Here is a 27,056-nt window from a genome sequence, read left to right on the forward strand (position 1 = left end):
GCAGAATCTTGCTTGCATGTGAAATCAATGACACTGTTCTGTAGTTTCCACACTCAGTTGGGTCACCTTTCTTTGGAAAGGGAACAAATATAGATACTAATATTTGATTAGATACTAATCAGATACTAATTAGATACTAAAGTATTTGGGAACAAATACTAATTAATACTTTCTTAATTAATATATACCTTCATTTTTCAGATGAGCCAAAGGATTGTTGTTGTTAAGCGCCATCGAGTCATAGACAACTCATAGCCACCAAAGGATTAGGAGCTAAGAATTTGATCCAGTATATACTGAGGTAAGTTAAGGAGCTAGTTTTAAAACGGTGTTCTACTCTTACTTCCCATCTTATATTGCCATTTTTTATTATATTGTATTTTATTTATGCCATTTCTTTAACACATTCTTAATCCTAAAAGGAGTAGCTACCCTGTTCCAGCGATGTTATTACTTATCTCCCATTCATTCCACACTGCTTTGTTCTAGTCTTGAAGTCTTCTTTTCAATTCTGCGTTAACTTTTCAACCGCATGTTTTAGTTTCTCAATTAGACTGCCCGCATCCTTCAGGTAGAGGGTGAAGTCTCACATTTCTTTATATCAACTACAGCCACAGTAAATATAGTACATGTAATAAGTAAACCGAATAAATGCTTGCTGATGAAAAGAAACGAGATGCCCAAAGTTATCAGGATCAGAAATAACTTTCACCCTCGTTTAATAGTGTTTTCATAACTATGTTACATATGAGGGTTGCTCCGAATCCAAGTAATTTACCCTGTAAAGCTGGATAACACACAAACTCTCAGGGCCTATTTCCTCAGCTGGAAAAATGAAAGGGTTGGTCTAAATTAGTGGTTTTAAAACAGCACTCTAGGGAGCCCTCTGGGTTCCATGGAAGTGCCCTTAGGGGATGGCCCCAGACAACAAAGGAGACCTATTCGGCTTGGATTCCAGAGCTGAGGAACATCAGCTGTGCTTTTATTAATTTATGTATTAAGTTTCCACAAAACATTTCATCTGAGAAAAGGATTTACTGCTTTAAAACTCCCCAGTCTAGATAATCTCTAATATCCCTTTTAATTCTAAAGCTCTAAGACTCTGTTTAGGGATATTTATACGTAATACTTCATATTTGGAAATAAAGATCATGAGGTGCTCTAATGTGTAAATGTAGGTAACAGGCAACTACATAACATGAACTGAGAAGTGAAAAACAAAACAAAACTTATATTCACCAGTGTATTTTAGTATCTAAATTAAATGCAAATACTAGCAGGGGTAATATAACATCCCATTAACACACTTTAATGCTTGAGGTTGAATTACTTTAACAAGTATCATAATGATGTGCTAAAGAGTCCTGGTGGCATAATATATATTGAGCTGCTAACTGAAAGGTCACCAGTTTGAAGCCACTAGCTGCTCCACAGATGAAAATATGGGCAATCTCCTGCTGTAAATATGCAAAAGTCTCAGAAACCCGCTGCAGGGTGGATCCAACTTAATGACAGTGAGTTTGGGTTTACTTCTCTTTTAGTAATGTGCCAGCAAACAAAAAAAACCAAACAAACAAAACACCAAACTATTCCTGCAGAAAAGGATACTGTGTAAAAAGTTCAGGTAAGAGGGAAGTACATGAAGCAGGACACGGAGCACTGTCCAGAAATGTGATGGTACTAAGGACCTTCTGCATATTGGCAAAGGGAAGTCAGAAGCCCCCACACAAAAATATTGGATCACTAGGAAAGAATAAAGTCAGCACCTTACAAGTAACCCAAGTCCTTAATTTACAGAATGGAAGGACTATGTAGAGTTTATGTGTTAGAGATGCTATAAAATCTGTACTCGCATTATTTAATTTAATCTTAACAGCTCTTTGAAGTAAGAACTGCTATCATCCCAGCTTTGAAGAAGAGAAATAAGTTATGTACTTTGGAGCCTTGAGTCTTTAATTATGAAATTCTTTCTATTTACTTCTTGCTTTTCTAAATATCTTTTAAATCACGTCTATATATTCTTTTTAATACTCCAATTTTTACTTAAACCTTCTCAATTCAGGTGTTTGCTTGTACCTTAGCTTATGCCACTTCATCAAAACTGTTCTTGTAAAGGTCACAAATAACCTTCCATCTGAAGAAATGCAATGGCCAGCTCCCAGTCCTAATCTAACTTGGACTCACAGCAATAGTTTCATCTAAATGTTCTAGCTGCTTCTAGGACACTCACCTGGTTGTGCTTAAATTTTCTTTTTTTTTCTTTCTGTTTTTTAAAATTTTATCACATTTCATGAACATTTACAGGTATTTTGGATTTCTATTCATTCACTGTTGTACTTTTCTCCCTGCCCAGCCCTCCCCACCCCCACCCCACCCAGTTTGCTCCTCTCTTTGAAAAATAAAAGAAAAATTCTTTCTTTGGTAAATTATGTATAGTGCATTGAAACAGATGATGGAGAGAAGAATTTAAAAGCGATATATGATAGGGTATTATGGTTATCACAAGAGTTCAGAATTAAGGTTGCTTAATTTTCTTAATCCTGTGTTCTTTGCTTTTCCTTATCTCTGACTTCCCTAATCCCTTGAAGTACCCAAAGGTTCAGTATATAAATCCCTCTATCTCTATTCCCTCTTGAAGTAATTTAATACAATGGCTTTAAATACCTTTAAGTATTTAAAGATATTTAAGTATATGTAAATAGTGGCTTTAAAAGCCATCTACATAGTATTCACTATGAAATTAAAACCCCATTCACATCTCTACCTTAAATCTAACTTCTTATGTTACTGCTATTAGGTCTCCCTGCGTCAATTAGACTCTTAGCTATCCTATGAACCTTGCACTATCCTATGCCATCCTCCTGGGCTCAAGTTCATTGTTCTATGAACACTGTTGTATATTCACTATGTCAATCCATGTTATTGAGGGTCTGTTTTTCTACCTTGGTAGTGGATGCTACATTCCTCTTCTTTTAATCCTTCCTGGATCATTCTTTTTTTTTTTTCAATCTTGCTTGCTGAAAGTGAAGAGGACCTGTGGTACTTGAAGAAGTTTCAGGGCTACAGCCTTCAAAATGGATTATTTTTCAACATCAAAGAAAACAAAACTCCTCAATACTGGGCCAATAAGCAACACTATGATGAATGGCGAAAGGAGTGAAACTGTCAACTACTTTATGTTACTTGGATCCATAATGAACACATTTGTACCAGCAGTCAGGAGATTAGGAAATATATAATATTGGAAAAGTCTTCTGTCAGAGACTTCTCCAAAGTCCTGGAGAACAAAGATGTCAGTTTAAAGACTAAGGTGTGCATGACTTAAGCCATGGTCTTTCTAATTGTCTGCTACTCATCTGAGAGCTGCACAATGAATAAGAATTACAAAGGAAGAAATAATGCCTTTGTGTCGTGGTTTTGGAAAAGTGCACTAATTATCCCATTGACTGCCAAAAGAACAAAACAAATACATCTTGGATAAAGTCAGAGTGCTCCTTAGAAGCAAGGAGAGTAAAGCTTTGTCTCACATTCTTTCGACATGGCCTTAAGAGAGTCTACTTCTTCAAAATGGACATCAAACTTGGATAAGTGGAGTGTCAGTGAAGGAAAGTAAGATTCTGAACAAGAGGGATTGAAACAGTGACTGAAACAATGGTCTAAGGTATGACAGAGATGACGAGGATGACACAGGATACAACAGAGTTCAGCAAACATTCTTCTAGTTGCTCAGGACTCAACTTGTAATCATGCATTTTATCCTAATTGTCTAAAATCCTACACCGGGCCCAAAACTACTTTTCCAGTTATATTCTTCCTTTCATGTACCTCCAGTCATAGAGGCATCCCGGCTGTTCTTCAAATAATCTAAGCTAAAAATATATGTAATTATCTAGAAATATTATCTGACCCCTCTAATGTCAGCATTTCATTCTTCATTTCCCTTAAGATATGTATTCAGTTCCCCCTTCCTTAGCACTTATCAGTCCTAACATACTATGATCTGTATCTACTTAGTTATCTTATTACTTGTATATCTTTTCCACTAGAATGCAAGCTCCATAATAATGCTGGGATTTGAGTTTTACCCAATCCTAGAATCTATAACAGTTCTTGGTATGTGGTGGGTACTCATAGATTTTTGGAGAATGAATAAGTAATAGAAAAGGTAAAAATACAACTTCAAATCAAAGGAAATAAATAGAAAGCCTAACAGGATAATTAAACTTGTTTGGCTACCTATCTAGTCATTAGCATCTCTAAAAGGTTTGAAGAAAATACACAAGACAGGATCTGAGAGTTCTCACTAATTTTCTTGATCAGGTAACAACAGAAGGGCATCAGCTTGGCTACCTTAATCTCATCTTTTGGGAAATGATATATATCTTCAAGCTCAAATCTACTTCAGAGTCTGGCTTTTGAACTGAGTGGTATCTCCAGTCACACAGCATCCGAAACCCATGGAGTCACACAAGACAGGATCTGAGAGCTCTCTCTAATCACCTTGATCAGGTAAGAACAGAAGGGCATCGGCTTGGCTATGCTAATCTCATCTTTTGGGAAAGGATATATATCTTCAATCTCAAATCTACAAGCATCACCACAGCATCAGATCTCTAAGAGACTTATCTGGACCTTGGAATTACAGTACAGCCTCAAATAAAAATCTTTCTCTGAAGTTGGTACATGGGATTTGGATTTACATCATCCTAAGCAAGAGATGGACGACAGCATGAGAAACCAGTAGCAGTGTCTAGTGCAAGGCATCACAGAAGTGACTGCTGATCATATTGAGAGGAGGTGGGGAAGAGAGGGTGTGACTAGGTATGCAATTCTGCAAAAAAATTGCGAGTAACAAGAACAGGGTAGAGACAAGTCACACGTGTGTGAGGTGGGTAGACAGTGAATGTATTGGTTATTTCTGTAAGGGAAGTGTCTTTCACCTGCTAGGTAAAAAACTTGTCTGTCAAATATTCTTCTAACAGTGAACATACAAAATAAGACAGACTAGGAAGAAGGATTGGTCATCCACTTCTGAAATATAACTGGCCTTTGAAAACCCTATGTACAGCCAAGCACACTTAGAATAGACTAACAGATATGGCAACTGAAGTTGAGCCCTCAAATTTAGAAACACAAAGGTGGAGAAACAGTTGTAAGAAGAAATTAACAATTGGTACACAGAATGTGAGAAGCATGAATGTAGGAAAACTGGATACTGTAAAGAAAGAAATGGAACATATAAATATTGATATATTGGATATTAGTGAAATGAGATGGACTGGCATGTGACATTTTGAATCCCATGGTCATATGATCTATTATGCTGAAGATGAAAGGGTGAGGAAAAACGGAATCACTTTCATAATTAAAGTCACTTCTAGACCCATGTAGAAATACAATATTGTAAGTGACAGGATAATATTCATACACATACAATGAAGACCTGTTAATATCACCATCATTCAAATTTATGTGCCTACAACCAGAGTAAAAGAGGAAGAAATTGATGATTTCTATCAACTGTTGCAGTTAGAAGTCAATCGAACATGTAACCAAGACACTTTAATAATAATGGGTGACTGGAATGCAAAAGTTCAGAATCAGGAAGAGGGATCAGTAGTCGAAAAGTATAGATTTGGTGACAGAAATGAGGCTGGTGATAGAATTAAAGAATTCTGTATATCAATGATTTATTCATAGCAAATACCTTTTACAAGAAAAATAAACACAGGCTATACACATGGATATCACCTGAATCAGATTGCACCGGAATGACTGATTACATCTGTGGAAGGAACCATTAGAGAAGTTCAATATAAGCAGTTAAAAATAGACCAGGTGCTGATTGTGGAAAAGACCATCAACTGCTCATATGCAAGTTCAAATTAAAGCTAAAGAAGGTTAAATCATCTCCACAGGAATAAAAGTTTGACCTTGAGTCTATCGCCCATGAATTTAAAAGCCAACTCAAGAATAGGTTTGAGGCCTTAAACACTAATGAACGATGACCAGATAAGCTGTGAGAAGATATTAAGAATATCGTTCATAAAGAATGCAAAGTCATTACTAAGAAGGAAGAAGACGAAAAGGCCAAAGTGGATGTCAAAAAAGACTCAGTATATTGCACTAGAACGCTGAGAAGCCAAAACAAAGGGAAGAAACCAGGTAGTTAAGGAGCTGAATAGAAGATTTCAAAGGGCTGCTTGGGAAGACAAGGCAAAATATTATCACGAAATGTGCAAGGCGCTGGAGTCAGAAAATCACTCGCTCAGCATTTCTTAAGCTAAAAGAACTAAAGAACAAATTCAAGCCATGAGTTGCAATGCTTAAAAATGCTAGATATTGAATGATTCCAGAAGCATTAAAAGCAGATGGAAGGAGAATATAGAATCATTGTACCAAAAAGAGTTGACTAACACAGAAGAGTTTCAAGAAGCAATATATGACCAAGAGGCAATGGTTGATGAAGGAGGATGTGCAGGCTGCTCTGAAGGACTTGGCAAAAATAAAGCCTCAGTAATTGATGGAATATCAACTGACATATTTCAGAAAACGGATACTGCCCTGCATGTACTCATCAAGTTGTGCCAAGAAATCTGGAGGACAACTACTTGCCCAACTGACTAGAAGAGATCCATATTTATTCCCATTTCAAAAAAAGGTGACCCAACAGAGTGTGGAAATTATCGAAGGATGTCACTAATATCACACACTAGTAACATCCTGCTGAAGATTATCCAGAAAAGACTTGAACAGTACATTGACAGAGAACTATCAGAAATATAGGTTGGGTTGAGAAGAGGTCATGGCACTAGGGAAATTATTGTCAATATCAGATGGATCTTGGCAGAAAGCAGAGAGTACCAGAAGAAAGTCTGTCTTTCATTGACTATGCAAAGACATTCGACTGTGTGGATCACAACAAACTGTGGCTAACCTTGCGGAAAACAGGAATTTCAGAGCACTTGATCGTGCTTATGCAAAACCTATATTTGCACCAAGAAGCAGTCCTCAGTACAGAGCAAGGAAACACTGCATAGTTCAAAATCAGAAATGGAATGTGTCAGGAATGCATCTTGTCCCCATACCTTTTCAATCTGTATGCAGAACAGATCATTCGGGAAGCAGGGCTTTATGAGGAGGAGTGTGGCATCAAGATTGGAAGAAGACTCATAGCAATGTACAATATACAGATGACACAATCTTGCTTGCTGAAACTGAGGAGGACCTGAAGCACTTGCTGCAAAAGGTCAAGCACTGTAGTCTTCAATATGGATTGAAGCTCAATATCAAGAAGACAAAGATTCTCACCACTGGGCCAATTGGCAGCACCATATTAGATGGAGAAGAGATTGAGGTTGTTAACAATTGATCCACAATCAACACTCAACACTAATAGGATATCAAAAGATGAATCGCATTAGAAAAATTTGCTGTCATGGACCTCTCCAGAGCACAGAAGAACAACGATGTCAGTCTGAACACAAAGGTGCGCTTAATCCAGGACATGGTCTTCTCAATTACATGTTATGCTTCAGAGAGTTGGACAATGACTAAGAATAACAAAGTAGATGTCTTTCAGTGTGGTGCTGGAGAAGAGTCTTGAACATGGACTGCCAGGAAAATGAAAAGGTCTGTCTTGGAGAGGGTGAAACCAAGTCTCCTTGGAGGCTAGGATTTTAGAGCTCCGCCTCACTTAATTTGGGCATGTGGCCAGGAGAAATCGGTCCTTGGAGAAGGACATCATGTTTGGAAGTGCAGACAGTGAAGGAGAGGGAGATCCAGGATGAGATGGATTGATACAGTGACGGGGGCAATGGCAGTTGGTGTGTCAGAGTTAGTGAGACTGGCTCAAGACAGGGAAGGGTTCAGAGCTTCTGTACATAGGGTCACTAAACACTACAAGCGACTCAATAGCATATAAAAACAATAACATACTATGACAGGTTTGGAAGCAGAAGTGGTATCCACTTCCTAAACAACATGCCTCTGGAAATCCTATAAACTGTGATAAATGTCGATAGGGTTCTTATGAGCTATTTCAACTCGAGGGCAAACAACAACATTATGAGCAGAATAAAAGAAGCAATTGGGAAAAATCAGTTATCTCTTGGAAGAAACATGACAGATACAATTTTTTAAATCAATTGGAAGGGGGAGCAAAATTGGGGAAATCTCATACAGTAGGGACCAGTCCTTGGAGAAGGACATCATGTTTGGAAGGATGGAGGGAAAGCACAAAGAGAGGAAGACCCAGGGTGAGATGGATTGATTCAGTGACTGGGATAATGGGGGTAGGTGTGTCAGAGTTAGGGAGACTGTCTTAGGATAGCGCAAGGTTCAGAAGTATGGTCCATAGGATTGCTATGAGTTGCAGTCTACTTGATAGCACATAACAACAACACAGAACTTACAGGGAAAAAAGAGAAAGATGAGAAGCACTAAATCAATTCATTTTAAAAGGGTAAGGAAAGGGAAGGACAAAGAGAATACTGAATAATTTAATGATAAAAATTGTTACTACTTTTCTGAACTGAAGAGTGGTCTTCAAGTTGAAAGCACACAGTATGACTATCACATGGTTTATATAAAGATAGAGATAGAATAAATTTTTTATTTATCAAATTTTAAAATATTAAACACCCCTCAAATAGCAAGCAGGGGGATGAAAATACTTTGCTTAGTCACATTTTTATAAAAATTCCTTGAAACAAGATGGATAAAAAAGATCTTATCAGCTTTAATTGAAAGAATTTTTAAAAAATAAATTCAAGAGCAAGACTTTGTCAGCAGACAGACAAATGAATTTATGTTAAATTTTAGATCCTTAGACCATTTTCATTTTTTAAGACATCAAACACTACAGATAAATTTAATGCTTGACTTATCAGGTTGTGCCAAGAAATCTGGAGGACAAGTACCTGATCAACTGACTGGAAGAGATGCATACTTATTCCCATTCCAAAAAAAGGTAACCTGACAGAGTGTGGAAATTATTGTACAAAATCACTCATATTATATGCAAGCAAAATCCTGCTGAAGATTGTCAGTCCATTAAATGCAGAAGTTCCATTTTCAGTCCTATAATCACTTTTGTCTCATAAGCCAACCTCTCACAATTTCATAAAGTCATTTACATTAATGAAACTAAAAGCACTGTTCTCCAGAAAAAGACTTTCCTAATTTCAGAGCTATGTTTTATTTTCTAAATGCCAAGTTGATATCTTAGTTCTTCAGATACCTCATGTTGACTTATCAAAATCATTCTTTTTCATTCTCCTTCGTTCCAGTTCAATATTTCTCTAAAAATTGTCTTTTTCAGTTAGTAATATTTATATATACATTCATCCAAAAGATAAAACTTCAGACTTATTCAACTGCTTTTTTTTTCTTTACCTCCCACATCCATTTGAGTTTTATTTCCGTATCAAAGAAACAATATAAATACCTCAACTACAAAAGCTATATCATATACATCATATTAGGTGTCAGATAGGGTAAATCTCTACATTTTTATTAAATCTTCTCCACCATTGGCATCTTTGTCTTTTTATTTCCCATTTGCTTTAATTCATATTCCACTCTCCAATCACTCCTCTTCCCTCAAACCACACAACGGAACCAATTTGCTTTCCCAAAATACATCGTTTCACCAGTCTGCTAAAACGATCTCCAGTGTAATTAGTGTCAGTGCCAAACTTAATTAACTTAGCTAATTACTGTGTTATTGTTGTCAGCTGCTGCGGAGTCGATTCTGCTTCACGTCCATCTTAAATGTGTAAGATAGGACTGCTCTAGAACGTGCTCAAAGCTGAGGTCTTCCAGATGCATATCAACAGGTCTATCTTTCAGGGAACTTCTGAGGAGGCTTAAATTGTCTACTTTTCTGCTTAATTGAGGTCACAGTGGAACTTAGGTATATTAGAAGTTTTAAAGCCCAGATTAATTCTGGATGAATTTATTTTAAAATATAAAACTTTTATATATATAAAGTTCTAACACTTTTTACAAAGAAGGGGGAACCACTAGTGATAAACATAATTTATCCAATGTATCCACTTAGAGGAATTAAATCCAATAAGGGAAAATTTTTCCCCCTCAGTGGTGGGGGGAGGTTCATTTTATTTCAGTCACAGGAAAAGGACAGTATGGGTGATTTCTTCCACATATGTGTAAATGATATCTTTCTCCATGTAGTACTTGAAATTCTTTTCAAAGTCAGCACTAGTTTAAGCCCAACTCTATTTTAAAGTATGACTCTATTTTAAAATTGAAGTTTGACTGAGGAAATGTGTATAATGGAATAAATATAATTAAAACTAAGGATATGACTTAAGCATCAAATGTTTGTAATCTTATGTATAGGCAAAGCTTAATGTACTAACCACATTAGTCTAAATAGTGCAAAAGCAGAAAATAAAGTACATCATTTATTCTGCTACCTTTACTTTTATAACTCTGAAATATTTACTATTAGATTTGAATGGTTTGGATGTTCCGCATGTACCCTGCACTCTTGAATTAATTTCCCAAGATTTATCATTAATTTTTATATAAACACTTAGAAAAAATATTTCATAAAGAATTGACATTGGTAAAATATTTGCTACAATTATAGATCAAGAGTAAGTCACAGGTAATTTTAAGCTATTTTACATATCAGGAAAAGGTATTAATCAAAGAAACTTAATAGTCAATCAGTGTCAGGATTTGCTGTCATAATACACATATATACAAATATTTTAAACTCTCCAAGAGGGACTAAGTCTTATTATGTATAAAATATCACTTATTTGACAAAAAAATGTGTAAAAACAAGTCTGTAATTTCATTAACTCATGTGCTAATATTATAAGGCTTTAAAGCTATTCTTTGTAAAGTCAATACAACAATTATTTAAAAGACTACAAAAAAAATTAAAGGTTAGAAATAACAAAAAATTAGACTACTACCTTCCCTATTTAAATCACATATGCAAGTGTGTGCACATACATATTCATATTCACATATTCTTTTAAACTGAGAAAAGGCATTTACACTGTTAACTTATTTCCCCAGCAGAAATTTAAAATATAACAACTACTTACCAACCCAACACAGTTGCTTAAAGCCACTTTAGTTGTACTACGTTGATCTTGCAAGTATCCTGTGTAATGACAATTGTCTAAAAAATCATGCTTCCACTGGGGTCCATCTTTCCCCCAATATTCTACTGTAAAATGTTTGGACACAAAGTCTGTGTTGAGAGTCAAGTTTAGATGAAAGTGCTTGCCATAGGCTGAAAGTTTAAAAAATAACTTAGATACTGCCTGTTGTGGATCAATAGGGTCCATACTCCGTCTTCTCCTTGAGTGCTTATCATTTTTCACAGTAAAGCTGAGAAAAGCTCCATTTTGATCAACCCTTATTGGAATAGTTAGCTGGTAGTGTTCAAGATAAGTCAGGAATTCCTCTTTGTAATCACAAGGCAGAGAATCCAGAATAAACATATGGAAAAAAAGAAAATTTAACAGAACAAAGAAGTAGCAGTATAAACAACAACTATATTGATTAAAACAATGCATAATCATTATTTTTTAGGTAGGGCAAAAAATATACATTATATCAAACAAAAACAAAGAATAAATGTTTAAAATCTAAAGATTAAGTTCTAGTTTTTTCATTCCTCAAAACAAAAATATTTTTAATTATTTAACTAGAGATTTTCTTTTAGTGCTAAATTCTATAGAATTCTATAGAATGGCTATTTTACGCTGAAATTTTAAAAACAATGAAGTCTTTTTGTGCAAAAGAATAGATTTCAACTCAGATAAAATTTGTCCATGGAAGAGTTAAACAATGGAGCTTAAGTGGAATTTCACAGCTATGAAGAAATAAATTTTTTTGAAAGCACCATTGATGTGAATTAAAATACTGCAGTCACTTTGGAAAACAATCTAGCAGTTCCTCAAACTGTTAAACATGAATTTAAACATCAAGCTAAGAATATACCCCACCAAAAAAATATACATCTACACACACACAAAAAATCTTATAAGAGTGTTCATAGCAGCATGATTCTTAAAAAAAAGAAGAAACAACTTAACTGTCCATCACTAATTAATGGATACATGGAATATTATTCTGCAATTAAAGAGGAATGAAATAATAATATATGCTGGATTTTAGTTTTAAGTTAATATTATAAAACCATTATCACCAATGAAAGAAGCCAGTCACAAGACCACAAGTTATATGATTACACTTATATAAAATATCTAGAAGAGGCACATCTCTCAAGACAGTAGATTTGTGGTTCCCCAGACCTAGGTGGCCGTAGTGGCCTACTGGGAAGGAGCTGCACTACCAGCCTGAAAGTACATGGTTTACATCCACCAGCTACTCTATAAGAGAAAGATGGACAATCTCCTCCCATGTGATTTATTGCCTCTGAAAACCCACTTGAGGGTCACGTATGGGTCAATTCTAAATTGATGATTCACAACAACAATGACGGGGCTACGGAAGGAGAAGTGCTTTTAGGAGAAATTTGGAAGTAGCTATTAAAGGGTATGGAATTCTTTTTGAGGGTGTTTAAAGTGTAAAACAGATAGAAATGATGATTATACAGCTCAACAGATGTACAACACCATTGAACTGTGTACCATATAAATTAATTATACAGAACATGTAATATATCTAAAGAAGTTAAAAATCCATGAGCTAGGCTGAAGATGCTATTAAAAGTTATTAAACATGTATTCCTCACTTCGATGCCCTAACTATTGCCTATCTAGTGTCTTACACCTTATTTTAGTTAGATTTACTACTAAGAGAAAACAAATGTCTGCCCACTGTTTTACTGTCTATACATGTGTTTATCCACAAATATAAATTCCCATGAAATCATAACCAAATGGAAATAAGTTTAAAGGCAGTATTTGTTTCACTTTTTATAAACAAGAGTTCATACTAAATGTCATGGCTTTGTTAATCCACCTTGAGATACACATTTTGTACACATGGACTTTCGGATATACGTAGCAAACTAGAATAGCCTCAAATATATGGCTCATCTACAACAAAAGGTGACCTTTTTTTGTTATTAATGTCATAAGAGGCAAATCTAAAAGATATGCCTTTCACTTTTATTAAAGATTAGACTTGTCCATGGAAACAAAGCGACACTCACTCTGCCAAATATCTTTATTAAGATCTTTTCTGTTATATGAATTTTGATTCTATAGATTAAAACCACAGGGGTCTAAGGAATAAAATTTGAAAGGTTTAACATCTTACAACTCTTATATGCTTTACCCCAAGGTCAAAACTATCTAAAGTGACCTTTAGATAAGAATTTTAAGTTGGAAAAGTGGGATTTGTTGTTGTTGTTGTTTATTTTCGTTTTCATACAAATGGTCCTACTTGGAAGATTTAGAATTATTATTAGAATAATATTAGGGTTTTATCTCTTTTACAGCATAAATTTTTTGGATTACCTTTGACCATAGCATTGTCCCTAAACTTTAGCAACTGAAAAGGCCTTATTGAAGTTTAGAATTCAGAATTAAAAGAGAAGGCCTGGGATATGTCCTCTGTCACGCAAGACCAATCAACCCTAAAGTCTATTGGATATTGATCATTATGAGGACAAGGTAAACATTTATGAAATCAGCAATGAATTAACACACTAGTCCTCATCTGAAATCACTACATATGCCAAATTAAAAGCTGACATAGACTAAATGTTCTAAATTCTTCTTATTACAGAAATAGCATTGCTGGGGTTTTGTCAATGTCAAAAGCAGGACTCCTACCTTGAGAACTGTAGGAAAGTCTGTGGTCACTATAAAATTCTGATGAAACCATGATGAGGCTCAAAATCCAGGTCAACGTCTTCCACAAAATTTCCATAATTTGAAAAACTGGATGATTTTTGGAGGGCTACCTATGTGCTACAGAGTCAACACCATACCAAAATCGAAGCATAACAAATTTGTTTCTTTAATAAACCTTGGATATCAGTTATTAGATGTTCCACTGTTTAATAGGTACTTTTCCCCAACATCCTGTACTTTCTTCTGTGTCTGGATTCATTTTCTCAATCCAATATGAAACAAATAATGATGGCAAAAATGTTCATCAACAAAGCATTAGGCTGATTAGTTACTAAAATACGATCATTTTTTTAACCTAGAAAAACAGAGAAAAAGTTAAGTTAACTAAAATTATCCTGAATGGACTGACTCACTATATTACTGACTACCTGCTGATTATACGAAATGTAGTCATAAATTAATATAATTAAGTTAGATCATTATTGTTCTTTATAATCTAAGTAAACATTCACAATACTAAACAGAAGTAGAAATCTAAATAGCAGCATAATGTCAGAGCTACTTCATAATCAAAAGTATTTTGAATAAGAATTATATATCTTTAAAAAAAAACACCACCAAGACTCTGAAGAGACAAATGAGAGGATTTGTTTGAGCAAACGTTCTTCATAAAACAAAGTTAATACCTGTATTCATAGTAAAATTTGTTATATATGAGTGACAGACAGTATGTGGCCTATTAACACTTTTTTAATACAGACATATTCAATTATTGTTTTGTTGCTTTGGTGCCAGTCATTTTCACTGACAACATACTCTACATAGAAAATCTTTGAAGAGAGGCCTTTAGCAGCTGCCAATGAATAATCAGACAGTAACACAGACTTCTTTGCAGTAGAACCATAATCTTTTTAACCCTGAATTTTCAGGAGGTCTGATGGCAACATCAATTATATATGTCGTTATTAGGTGACATCGAGTCAGGTACAACCCATAGTGACCCTATGAAGAACAGATCTAAAGCCTGACCTATCTATCCTGTGCCTCACACTTGCTGAATTAGAGCCCATTGTGGCAGTCACTGTGTCAATCCATCTGGTTGAGGGTCTTTCTCTCCTTTGCTGACCCTCTGCCTTTCCAAGCATCATTTCCCTCTCCAAGGAATAGGCCCTCCTAGCAACATGTCTAAAGTATATGAGATGAATTTTATCATCTTTGTCTCCAAAGAGCACTGTCCTCCAACATCACAGCTCAAAATTGCCAACCCTTCTTCTGTCATCCTTATTCATTGTCCAGCTCTATGATGCATAGCAAGTGAACAGAAAGACCATGGCCTGAATCAGATGCACCTTAGGCCTCAAACTGACATTAACTATATAGAATGCAACTAAAAAACAAAACTGTCTCAGAAATTAAAAGAGTTCAAATCCTTGCTCATGTACTCTATTTTCAGCAGACAGCCTCAGTCAGAGTCCATGTACATTGTCATACTTAATATAGAACACTAGTATGTTTGGATATCAGATCTCTCAACACCTAACATATTGTTATTTATTCTCAGGTGCTGTCAATTCAGTCTCATCGCTGGAAGGTCAGCCATGAGTGAGTTCCAACTTCATGGCAATGAGTTTGAGCTTTGTCATTTACTTATTTTTTTAAAGCAAAAAAAGGAGGAGAAACAGTAAAGTGTAGTTTTAAAACTCTTTGGTGTTATGGTTTGTTGTTGTTGTTTGTTGTTATGCGCTTTTGAGTCTGAACTGATTCACAGCTGACCTTCCAGCTGGTCTTTAGAGGCAGTAGTAAATCATTTGGGAAGAAATTATCCATCCTTCTCCGACAAAGTAGGTGTTGGATTTGAACTGGGAGTCTTTGAGTTTGAAGCGCAGCTTCTTTCCAGTAGGTCACCAGGTACTCTTTACATAGTTTAACAGTTCCCACTTGAGCTCTGGTGGAGCTAATGGTTGGTGAGTCAAACCCATTACAGACTAGAAAACTATGTGGCTGTTGTTGTCTGTCACATGGAGTCACTGAGAAGAGAAATGAACTAACAGCACCTAACAACAGCAACATCAAGTACATGGGGAGTCCCTGAGAGGTGAAAGTAGACACTTGGTTGCTAATTATAAGTTTAGAGTTTGGAGTCTGGAGGATCAAGTCTACCTGGAAGGACTTCTGAAGAAAGACCTGGTAATTTACGTCTGGAAAATTAACCACTGATATTTTTACAGTGTATGTTCTATTGTATGTATCTTCATACTACGGTGGAGCACAATTCTACTGTGGCACACGTAGTGTCACCATTGGTTAGAATTGACTTAATGGGTACAACTAGAATCCCCGATTTCATATTATGATTTCTGAATCAGAAATTTTAAAAAAATTAATAAGGCAAATCCTTGTTAAACTGATAAGTACTCAAATTATATTAGAAAGACTGATCATAAATCCCTAATATAAAGATTCACTCACTCAGTCATTGCTGACATGAATTGTAGTTTACCAAATGGCAACAACTAGAACGTCTAATACTCATAATATCATATCTGAGTCAGGAATGAAAAAGTAAATTATTTTAATAAGGCAAACTATTGATAACCAGATAAAGGTGTACACAAATCTTATTAGAAAGATTGTCATCCTAAATCCAAATAAAAGGATTTCCTTACTAATTCATTGCTGTCAAATCAGAACCTAGTGATAGCAGACCCTCCAACTGGTTTCCCAGACTATGAATCACACATAGGAGAAGATCACTCAATTGTTCTCCCACGGAGTCGCTGGTGGATTTGAACCACCCGCACAACTTCATAAAAACTATTGCACCAGAACTCGGTATAAGGATTGATTCGACTTGTAGTATCAAGGGTTTACTGGTCAAAATTCCTTTCCTAGCCTTTGATTTTGACACATGCATGGACAGGATGATAGAAATAGTGTGGCCACAAAGAGATTGGCTAGTTTGCCATTCCGATAGGTTTAAACCTAGCAGTTTCAGTGACAGAAGTTGGGAATCTCAATACAACAAGGAAGACAAAGCAGTGCACAGTCCTCTGAGGCCGGAGACTCCTGCATGAGCCTGAGCGGGGTCCATACAAGAGCAACCACAGCCTCACCAGAGAACCAGAGACTGACCAGCGACAGAGACGACTCGAGAGAACTGCCCCAAGCTTGTGGGAAGACAAAGGAAAGAAGACATCATAATTGGCAGGACTAGGGGAACTTTTTAACACTGCCCTAAACCATGAGACGGAAGGTCAAAAGGGCTGTGACTACACTTGTGAAGCTATCTGAGGGTTTGTATTCTGCCGCCAACCTCAATTATAAGTCTATTGATCCCTAATACAGTTTTGTGAAGCCTATGTTGTTACTGCAATGGATTTTGGACCCAGTAAGAAGTAGAAGTAGATGCAGAAATGTGGGAGATGATTTCTGATAGTAAAAGAATTTGTTTTGTACTGTAGATGTTGTTGATGGGTACAGTTCCCTTTTGTGGGGTTAACAGAGGTCAGAGTTGGCCATCTTCAGGCTGCCTACACTCATTTTACACAATTCAACAACTCAACTCACTACTGTCAAGTCAGAAGCAACTTACAGCTGACCTGTCAGTGAGTTTTTAGAAGATCCTATTATCTAGGCAAGATAATAGGAGCAGGAGTGCCATCCACTTCCTAAACAACATGCCTCCGGAAACTTTATGGTCTTTGATAAATGTTGATAGTTGTAAAGGGGGTTCAGGCTTTCTGTTCATAGGGTCATTATGAGTTGTGTTGATTACTTGAAGGTAATCAACAACAACAAGAAGTCACACAAGAGGAGATTTATAACCTGCCCACCTATCTCCCTCAGAGAAGCTGTTAGATTCGAGCTGCCTGACATTGGATTGGCAGTGCAATTCCTTACACACTAGGTCACTAGGACATAATATAAGGATCGTTGTTGTTGTTGTTGTTAAATGCCATGAGTCGAGTATGACTCATAGTGACCAATGAACCAAAGGCCTGCAGCCTTTCTATAACTATCATCATGTTGTTTAGGAAGATGATGCCACTCCTGCTTCCAGAAATATAAGGATTATCACATAGCAAGTATTCATTGTATATTTTTGGTTAAAATTCAATTACTTGGGCATATAAAAAGGTATTTGTCGTTAATGAGGAAGATAACTTATGTGGAACATTTTATTCCCCATCAACTCAGTCCCCCATAGTGTTACAGTTTTGGTTAGTACAACAAATAAAACAACCACAACAATTTAAAATTTCTTACATCTCTCTCCAAGTTATAAAGAAGCTAAGTCTTTGAGAAATTAATTATTCAGCACACATTGCCTTACTATACTTAAAAGATGATGTTATAACAACATGAAGATACAGAGGAATGTAAGGCATAACTTTTATCCTTGTTGTTAGCTGCTGTCAAGTTGAGTATGACTCATAGAAGCCCTGTGAACAATAGATCTGAACCTTGTCCCACCCTGTGTCATCCTCACAATCGCTGATATATTCCAGCTTATTGCTACAGTCACTGTGTCAATCTATCTGGTTGAAGGTTTCCTTTCTTCACCAACCTTTCTAAGCATGATGTCCCTCTCCAAGGAATAGCCTCTCCAAGCAACATGCCTAAAGAATGAGATGAAACTTTATTATCTTTGCCTCTATGGAGCACTCTGGTTGCACCTTCTCCAAGATATATCTGTTTGTTCTTTTAGCAGTCCCTAGGATATTTAGAACTCTTCAACACCACAACTCAAAGACATCAATTCTTCTTTTGCCATCTTTATTCACTGTCCAGCTTTCTGATGAATAGCAAGGGATATAAAAGCCCATGGTCTGAATCAGGCACACCTTTGTCCTCAAACTAACAACATTGCTCTTCAATAATTTGAAGAGGTGTCTAACTGCAGACTTTCCCAGTGCAATATATCTCTTGATGTCTTCTCTGCTGGTACCAAGAATATTAATTGTGGATCCAATAAGATGAAATTGTTGACAGTTGCAACTTTCTCTTGATCTATCATGAAGTTGCCTATTGGTTGAGTGGTAAGAATACTTTATTTAGGGCTTATAACAAATGTTACACTACATCCTTCTAAACTTTCCATGACCCATCCTTCTCTGACCCAGAAATTATCAGATCTCTAAGCCTCTTTTATTGCTTTATTGTGGCATTTGTCTTGGGTTTTGGTGGGTTTTTTTTCCTATTCTTTACCCCTTCAAATATGAAATCCTTAAGAAGATACTAGTCTCAAATATTTCTACTACTACTCCTCAAGCAGTAAAGAAAAAATTTTTGGAGCAATAGTTATGAATCAAAAAAGAGATTATTCAAAATCTATACAGCAATGAAAATGAGAAATAGTAAATATTAATAGCAATAATAGAAAAGTAAAATAGGTTGCTGTGTATAACACCAAAAGTCAGTACAAGGTCAGACTGAAACTAAGGGCCCATTCTGTACATACTGCTTCTTCTAAACTCCACAGCAATCCTGTCAAGTATTATTATCCTTTAGGAGGCAGGCTACGATGTCCTCCTGATCCCTCCTCCATTATTTCCTCCCCTTGAATAATCTGAGTCTAACTAATAGAATGCTTTAACATTGAGGGAATGTCATTTGCATGATTATATTACAAAATCTTATGAGTTGTAAGTTGATATCTGACTCTCTCCCTTGTTGGTTTTGATGAAGCAAGCTGCCATATGAATAAATCTGTAAGGCAAATAACCCAAAGTGGTTTCAAGACAACCAGCAGTCATTTAATAAAGTTCAACACTCAAGCCTAAAACAAACTCTCAGCAAAACAGTAATAGTAGGGAAATGTTTCAAAACAAAAACATACATACAAAGCCAAAATCCAATATTATTCTCAATTAAAAAATGAAAAGCAATCCCCTTGATAAAGAGTATGAAACAAAGATGCTCTTTATCCCCACCCTTATTCAATACTACACTGGGACTTATAGCTAGAGCAATTAGACAAAGGGAAAGAAAAGACATTCAAACTGGTAAGGATAAAGTGAAAATATCCCTATTTGCAATGGCATACACATAGAGCATCTCAGAGAGTCTACACGAAAAAAAGGTTAACAAAAGATTTTAGCAAAGTGGCAGGGGACAAGATCAATATACAAAATCACATTGCTCTACATTAACAAAGAAAGCTCTAAAAAAGCAAATCAGAAAAACAATAGCTGCCAAAAAGATAAAATATTAAAAATAAATCTAATGAGGGTTATAAAAGACATACACAAAGAAAATGGCAAAACAATGCGGCAAGAAATCATAAGAGAACTACTTAAATGAAAAAATACACCACACTCATCGAAAAGAAGACTGAACTGAAAACAAAAATATTAGTGAAAGTAATCTATGGAAAATCTGCTCTCAGGGACCTCTCAGAGTACTGAGAAACAACAATGTCAGTCTAGAGACCACAGTCTTTGCAAGTATTTGCTATGCATCAGAGAGCTGAACAAGGAATAAGGATACAAAAGAAGAATCAATGTCTTTGAGTTGTAGTGCTGGATAAGGGTCTTGAACCAACCATGGACTGCCAAGAGAACAAACAGTTCTGTCTTGGAGAGGATGAAACCAAGTGTCTCTTTGGAGGCTAGGGTTTTGAAGCTCTGTCTCATATACTTTGGGCAGGTGGACACAAGGGAACAGTCCTTGGGGAAGGACATCCTGCTTGGAAGGATGGAGGAACAGCACAGGAGGGGAAGACCCTGGATGAGATGGATTGACACCGTAATTGGGGTGATAGGGTTAGGTGTACTGGAGTCAATAATTCTGGCTCAGGACAGGGCTGGGTTCAGAACTGTTGTACATAGGGCTGCTATGAGTTGCAGGATACTCGATGACACATAACAATAACAACAATATAAATTCTGATAGCATTCTTTAATAAATGGAATTTTGTTGATAGGGACAGATCCCCTTTGTTAAGTTAATAGAGGCTGGACTACATCACCATGTTGCTTTTGTTCATATTATACATGCTCATAAAAAACCTATACCTAGACTATCATAATAAGGGAACACTGCATGGTTTAAAATTAGGAAAGATATGGGAAAGGGTTTTATCCTTTCTCTATACCTATTCAATCTGTATGTTGAGCTATCATTTGAGAAGACTCTTTGAAGAAAATGTGGCATCAGGATATGATGAAGACTCATCAATAACCTGCATTATGCAGATGACCCAACCTCATTTCTAAAAGTGAGGACTTGGAATGCTTGATGCAGAAGATTAAATACTACAGCTTTCAATATAGATTACCTTTCTTTTTTTTTCTTTCTATAATTATATTTTATTAATTTTCATAAACATTTACAGAGATTTTGGGTTTCCATTCATTCACCGCTGCACCATTCTCTCTACCCTCCTCCCAGTTTGTTCTTGTCCAAATGCCACAGTGCTTGTCAAAGCCAGTTCTGATTAATCTTCTTTGTCAGTGTGTCCTTTGCCATTCCCTATCACTCCTCCCTGAGAGAGACTTCACCCTGAGTCATAAGGAAAAGGGGATGGCATATTCTCTTAGCTACTTCCTGCTGAAAAGGGACGCTGTGGGTTTCAGGGTGAAGATCTTCTCTCACTACTCTAAAGGGCCCCTTTGGCAGTAGGAAACACATAGACTATTATGGAGATTGATTTTGGAATTTAGATGCACTCTTATTGATTGTGCTTGGCCATACATGTTCCTATCCTTGAAGATGTATCATGGGGGTGTTGCAACCTAGAAGACACAAATTTGACTAACAAGTTATAAGTACATGAGTCAAAAATTATGGAAAAATAAAAGAAAAGATGCTTTCATTGTTTTACAAACCCTCCCCCAGGTCCCCTCCACCATGTAGCCCTCGCTCTAGACTCCTGTGATGACAGAAATACCTAGTTATATATCTCTTTTAAACAGTTTTCTCCCTCCTCTGTTTCAGTGCAGTATACATTACTGAACCTTTCAACATCAAAAAAGCAAAAATCTTCACCACTAGGTAACATCATTCTAAATGGAGAAAAGATTGTACTTGTCAATGCTTCCATATTACTTGAATCCACAATTAACCCTTTGGCACCAGTAGTTAAGAAATCAAAAGACATATTGAATTGGAAAAGTCTTCTGTCAAGGATCTCTCTAAATTATTGAGGAGCTATGATGTCAGTTTGAAGACTTAGGTGCACCTGATTTAGGCCATAGTCTTTTTCAATCACCAGTTATGCATTTGAGAACTAGGCAGTGGATAGGATGACAGGAGAATGATGCCTTTGATTTGTGGAGTTAGAGAAGAGTAATGATACCCCATAGACTTTCAAAAGAGCAAACAGACATGTCTTGGAAAAGGTGAGTCTGAGTGCTCCTTGAAGACAAGGATGGCTTAGAATGTGTAGAAAATATAGAGCAAAATTCAAATTATAATGTTATGTTGAGTGAAATACCTCAGACACAAAAGGACAAATACTGCATAGTGCCACTGTTGTAAAATGGAATCAATATCTGAGTTGGGGGGAGACTGAAAAAGATGAGACAAATTATGTATACTGTATTGAAACATATGAGAGACAGAAATGTTTAAAAGATATATATGATTAGATATTATCGTCATGACAGGAGTCCAGAATGAAGGCTGCATAGTTTCGGGGGGTGGATTATATAACAATGAGAGAATTTTTCTTTTACTTTTCAAAGAGAAGAGTGAACTTGGGGAAAGGGTTGGGAAGGGAGAAAAGTGCAACAATGAATGACTGGAAATCCAAAGTCTCTGTAAATTTTCATTAAAATTAATAATAAAAAGAAAAAGAAAAAGGGGGGGAAACCGCAAAGCAGCAGATTCATTGGTCTGAAACAGACAGGAGTACTCCTGCCATGAAGGAATCTTCTGAAAAAAACCCTAGAGACACTTACTGAATCTACTTCTTAGCCAAATAACAGAGGGAAGTGTAATAGAAACAACAGTTCTTAGAAAAATCAGCTATACCAAAAGAGTTCCATTTTCTCTAAACAAGAAGGTAAAATGGCAAGGAAGGGTAGGAAAATGGGATGACTGAAGCAAAGAACTCAGGGAGGAAACAGAGAGAATGCTGAAAAAACGGCATGGATTGCAATTACTGTCACAGGGCAATCTATAAAGTAAATATTGACTGACCATCACATTATTGAAAGGTTATTACAAAGATAAGGAAAGGGGGGAGATCAAAACAGATGTTAGAAAAGATTGAAAATTATAATACAACAAAGAGAAGCCAAAACAAAGAGAAAAGATGTTAAAGTGAGGAAGTTGAACAGATTTCAAAGAGCAGCACCTGAAGACAAATTAGTGTTATAAAGAAATGTGCAAAGAGCTAGAGTTAGAAAACCAAAAGGTAAGCACATATTCAGCACTTCTCAAGCTGAGAGAATTGAAGGAAAGATTCAAGCCTCAACTTGCAACGCTGAAGAATTTCATGGGCAAAATCTTGAATGATGCAAGAAGCATGAAAATAACATGATTGGAATACACAGTCATTGTACCTAAAAGAATTTGTCAGCACTGAACCATTTCAGGAAGTAGCTTATGGTGAAGTACCAATGGTAATGAAGGAAGAAGTCCACGTCTCGCTGAAAGCATTAGCAAAACAAACAAATACAAAGCAAATCAAATTACACAGCCTCAGGAATTGATGGAATACCAATTGAGGCATGCTCACTAGTCTTGGAAAAGGTACAGCCAGAGTTCCTTGGCAGCAAGGATGGCAAAGCTTCGTCTCACATACTTTAAACATGTTTTTAGGAGAGGCTAGTTCTTGGAAAGGAACATTATGCTTGGAAAGACGGAGGGTAAAAAAAAAAGAGAGAGAAAGACCATCAGTGAAATGGATTGACACAGAAAGACTGCACCAAATGGGTTCAAGTGTGTTAGAGAGGATAAGGATGTCACAGGATAGGTAGGACAGGATTCAGATCTGTTATTCAGAGGATCACCATGAGTAACACTTGCCTTAAAAGGAACCTAACAACAACACCACTACTATATGCCAAGAAATTTGGAAGACAGTTACCTGACTTCTTGTTGTTACTGTGTGCCATCGAGTCGTCTGCGACTCATAGTGACCCTATGTACAACAGCCCTAAATCACTCCATGCCAGTATTATTGTCTGCGGCACATCTATCCCATTATCCCAGTCACTGAATCAATCCATCACATCGAGTGTCTTCCTCTCCTGTGCTGTCCCTCCACCCTCCCAAACATGACGTCCTTCTCCAAGGACTAATCCTGCTTTGAAAAATGTCCAAAGTATGTCAGGGAAAGCTTCATAATCCTTGCCTCAAAGGAACAGCCTGGTTTCACCCTATCCAGGCTGAACTTGTTTGTTATCCTAGCTGTATATTCAATACTCTTCTCCAGCACCACAGCTCAAAAGCATCAATTCTCCTTCTACCATCCCTAGTCATTGTCCAGCTTTCTGATGCACAGCAAGTAAATGCAAAGACCATATTCTGGAGCAGGCATACTTTAATCTCCAGACTGACATCATTGCTCTTCAGTACTTTGGAGAGGTCTCTGACAGCAGACTTTCCCAATGCAATTTGTCTTTTAATTTCCTAACTGCTGGTACCAAGAGTGTTGATTGTAGAGTCAAGCAAACTGAAGCTGTTGACCTTCTCAATTTCTTCACCATATATCATGATACTGCCAATTGGCCCAGTGGTGAGAATCTTTGTTTTCTTGATGATGAGCTTCAGTCCATATTGACTTTATGCAGCAAGTGCTTCAGATCTTCCTCAGTTTCAGCAAGCAGGTTGTGTCATCTGCATACCGCAGATCGCTGATGAGTCTACCTCCAATCCTGATGACACATTTCTCCTCATTGAGCTCAGCCTCCCAGATAATCTGTTTCACATATAGATTGAAAAGATATGGAGATAAGACACATCCTTGGCACACACCCTTCCCAATTTTGAATCATGCAGTGTTTCCTTGTTCTGTTCTAATGACTGCCTTCTGGTCCAAGTATAGGTTTCACATAGCACAAAAAAGTTTTCTGGGATTCCCATTCTTCTCAGAGTTAGCCAGAGTTTGCTGTAATCTACATAATCAAATGCCTTTACATAGTTAAGGAAACACAGATAGACATTTCTCTGGTACTCTCTGCTTTCACCTAAAATCAATCTGACATTACCTATAATATCACTAGTGTCATGGCATCTTCTAAAAATCCAGCCTGCACTTCAGGCAGTTCTCTGTTGATGTGCTGCTCCATTCTTCAGCAGAATCTTGCATGCATGTGATATCAATGATACTGTTCAATAATTTCTGCCCTCTGTTGATCACCTTTCTTTGTAATGGGAAAAAAAATATAGATCTTTTCCAGTCGGTTGGTCCGCTGGTTGTCCTCCAAAGAACAATATTTTGGATCTCATTTGAAAAAAATGGAATCTAACATGGTGTAGAAATTACCAAACTACATCACTAATATCATATGTAACTAAAATCTTAATGAAGATTATTTAAAAATAACTGGAACAGTGAATTGACAGGGAACTTCCAGAAATTTGAGATGGATTCAGAATAAGTCTTAACACCAGGGGTATTACTGGATTACAGGCTGAAAGCAGAGAATACCAGATGTTTACTTGTGTTTTCTTGATTGTGCAAAGGCATTTCACTGTGAGGATCATAACAAGCTATGGATAACATTAAGAAAGGAAATCTCAGAACACTTAATTGTGTTCATGTGAAACCTACTCACAAAACAAGAAGCATCTGTCCAAACAAAGCAAAGGAACACTACATAGTTTACAATCAGGGAAAGTATGTATCCAGATTGTATTCTTTCTACATACTTATTCAATCTGTAAACTGAACAAACAATTGAAAAAGCTGGACTATATAAAGAATGTGGGATCAAGATTGAAGGGAAACTTATCAAAACCCTAAGATATGCAGATAACACAAGCTTGCTTGCAGAAAGTAAATAACACTTGAAGCATTTATTGAAGAAGATGAAATACCACAGCCTTCAATATGCTACGTACATACATATACACATCAAGAAAAACCAAAAAAAAGCTCACCACTGGACCAATAAACAAGTAACATGATAGATGGAGAAAAAAGACTGGAGTTGAATTTGGTTCCACAATCAACACCTAAAGACACAGCAATCAATAAATCAATGTGTTACACTGAGAAATTCTGCTGTCAATGATCTCTTTAGCATACTAAAAATCAGTTTGAAAAGTAAAGTGCATCTTATCCAAGTCATAGTATCTTCAATTGCTTCACATGTATCTAAAAGTTGTTATGTGTCATCAAGTTGTTTGCAATCCATAGTGACTCTATGTACAAACAAGAGCCCTAAACCTTGATCTATCCTGTGCCAATCTCATTGTCTCTGACACCTTACTCCCATTACCCCGATCACTGAATCGATCCATCTCATAGAGGATCTTCCTCTCTTACACTGTTCCTCCTCCCTCCCAAACATGATGTCCCTCGCCAAAGACTTGTCCCTCCTTGCAACATACCCAAAGTATGTCAGACAAACCTTCCCAGCCTGGTTTCACCCTCTCCAGGACAAACCTGTTTGTTCTCCTAGCAGTCCATTCTTCTCTCCAGCACCACAGCTCAAAGGCATCAATTCTCCTTCTATCATCCATAGTCACTGTACAGCGCTCTGACACATAGCACACACTTGTGAAGACTATGGCCCGGATCAGGAGCACCTTAGTCTCTAGCCTGACGTCATTGCTCTTCAGTACTCTTGAGAGGTCCCTGACAGCTGATTTTCCAATGCAATTTGCCTCTTGATTTCCTGGCTGCTGGTACTAAGAGGGTTGACTGTGGAGCCAAGTAAACTAAAACTGTTAACAATCTCAATCTCTTCAGCATCCATAACGGCCCAGTGGTGAGAATCTTTGTTTTCTTGATGTTGAGCTTCAATCCATATTGAAGGCTGCAGTCCTTGTAGAACAATTAATAAGAAAGACCAAAGAAGACAGGATGCCTTAGAATTGGGGTACTGGTGAAGAATATTGAATACTCCATGGATTGCCCAAAGAACAAACAAGCCTGCCTTGGAGAAACTAAAAGCAAGGTCCTCCTGAAAGTCAAGAATGTAGAAATTTTGTGTCATATACATTTTGGGCATGATGGGGGTATAGGAAAGTCCTTTGAAAAAAGACATCATACTGGGAAAGACAGAGGGTCAGCAAAAGAGGAAGACCTTCAAACAAGATGGGTGGACACACTGTCTGCAT

General features: G+C 36.7%; 1 protein-coding gene across 1 annotated transcript in view; it reads right to left on the reverse strand.

The window, feature by feature from the left end:
- The window catches only part of ADAMTS6 (ADAM metallopeptidase with thrombospondin type 1 motif, 6), a 509,355-nt gene extending 495,462 nt beyond the window's left edge, over positions 1–13,893 (reverse strand). The window contains exons 1-2 of the mRNA XM_006899365.1: positions 13,797–13,893; positions 11,088–11,452 (exon numbers count right to left, since the gene is read on the reverse strand). Coding sequence (XP_006899427.1) covers positions 11,088–11,452; positions 13,797–13,893 — 462 coding nt within the window. The remainder of the gene's footprint in view (positions 1–11,087; positions 11,453–13,796) is intronic.
- Between the last annotated feature and the right edge of the window lie 13,163 nt (positions 13,894–27,056).

This window comes from Elephantulus edwardii, unplaced genomic scaffold, assembly GCF_000299155.1.
Source record: "Elephantulus edwardii isolate Elephantulus edwardi_28Jun2011 unplaced genomic scaffold, EleEdw1.0 scaffold00254, whole genome shotgun sequence".
In the NCBI taxonomy this organism is placed as follows: Eukaryota; Metazoa; Chordata; class Mammalia; order Macroscelidea; family Macroscelididae; genus Elephantulus; species Elephantulus edwardii.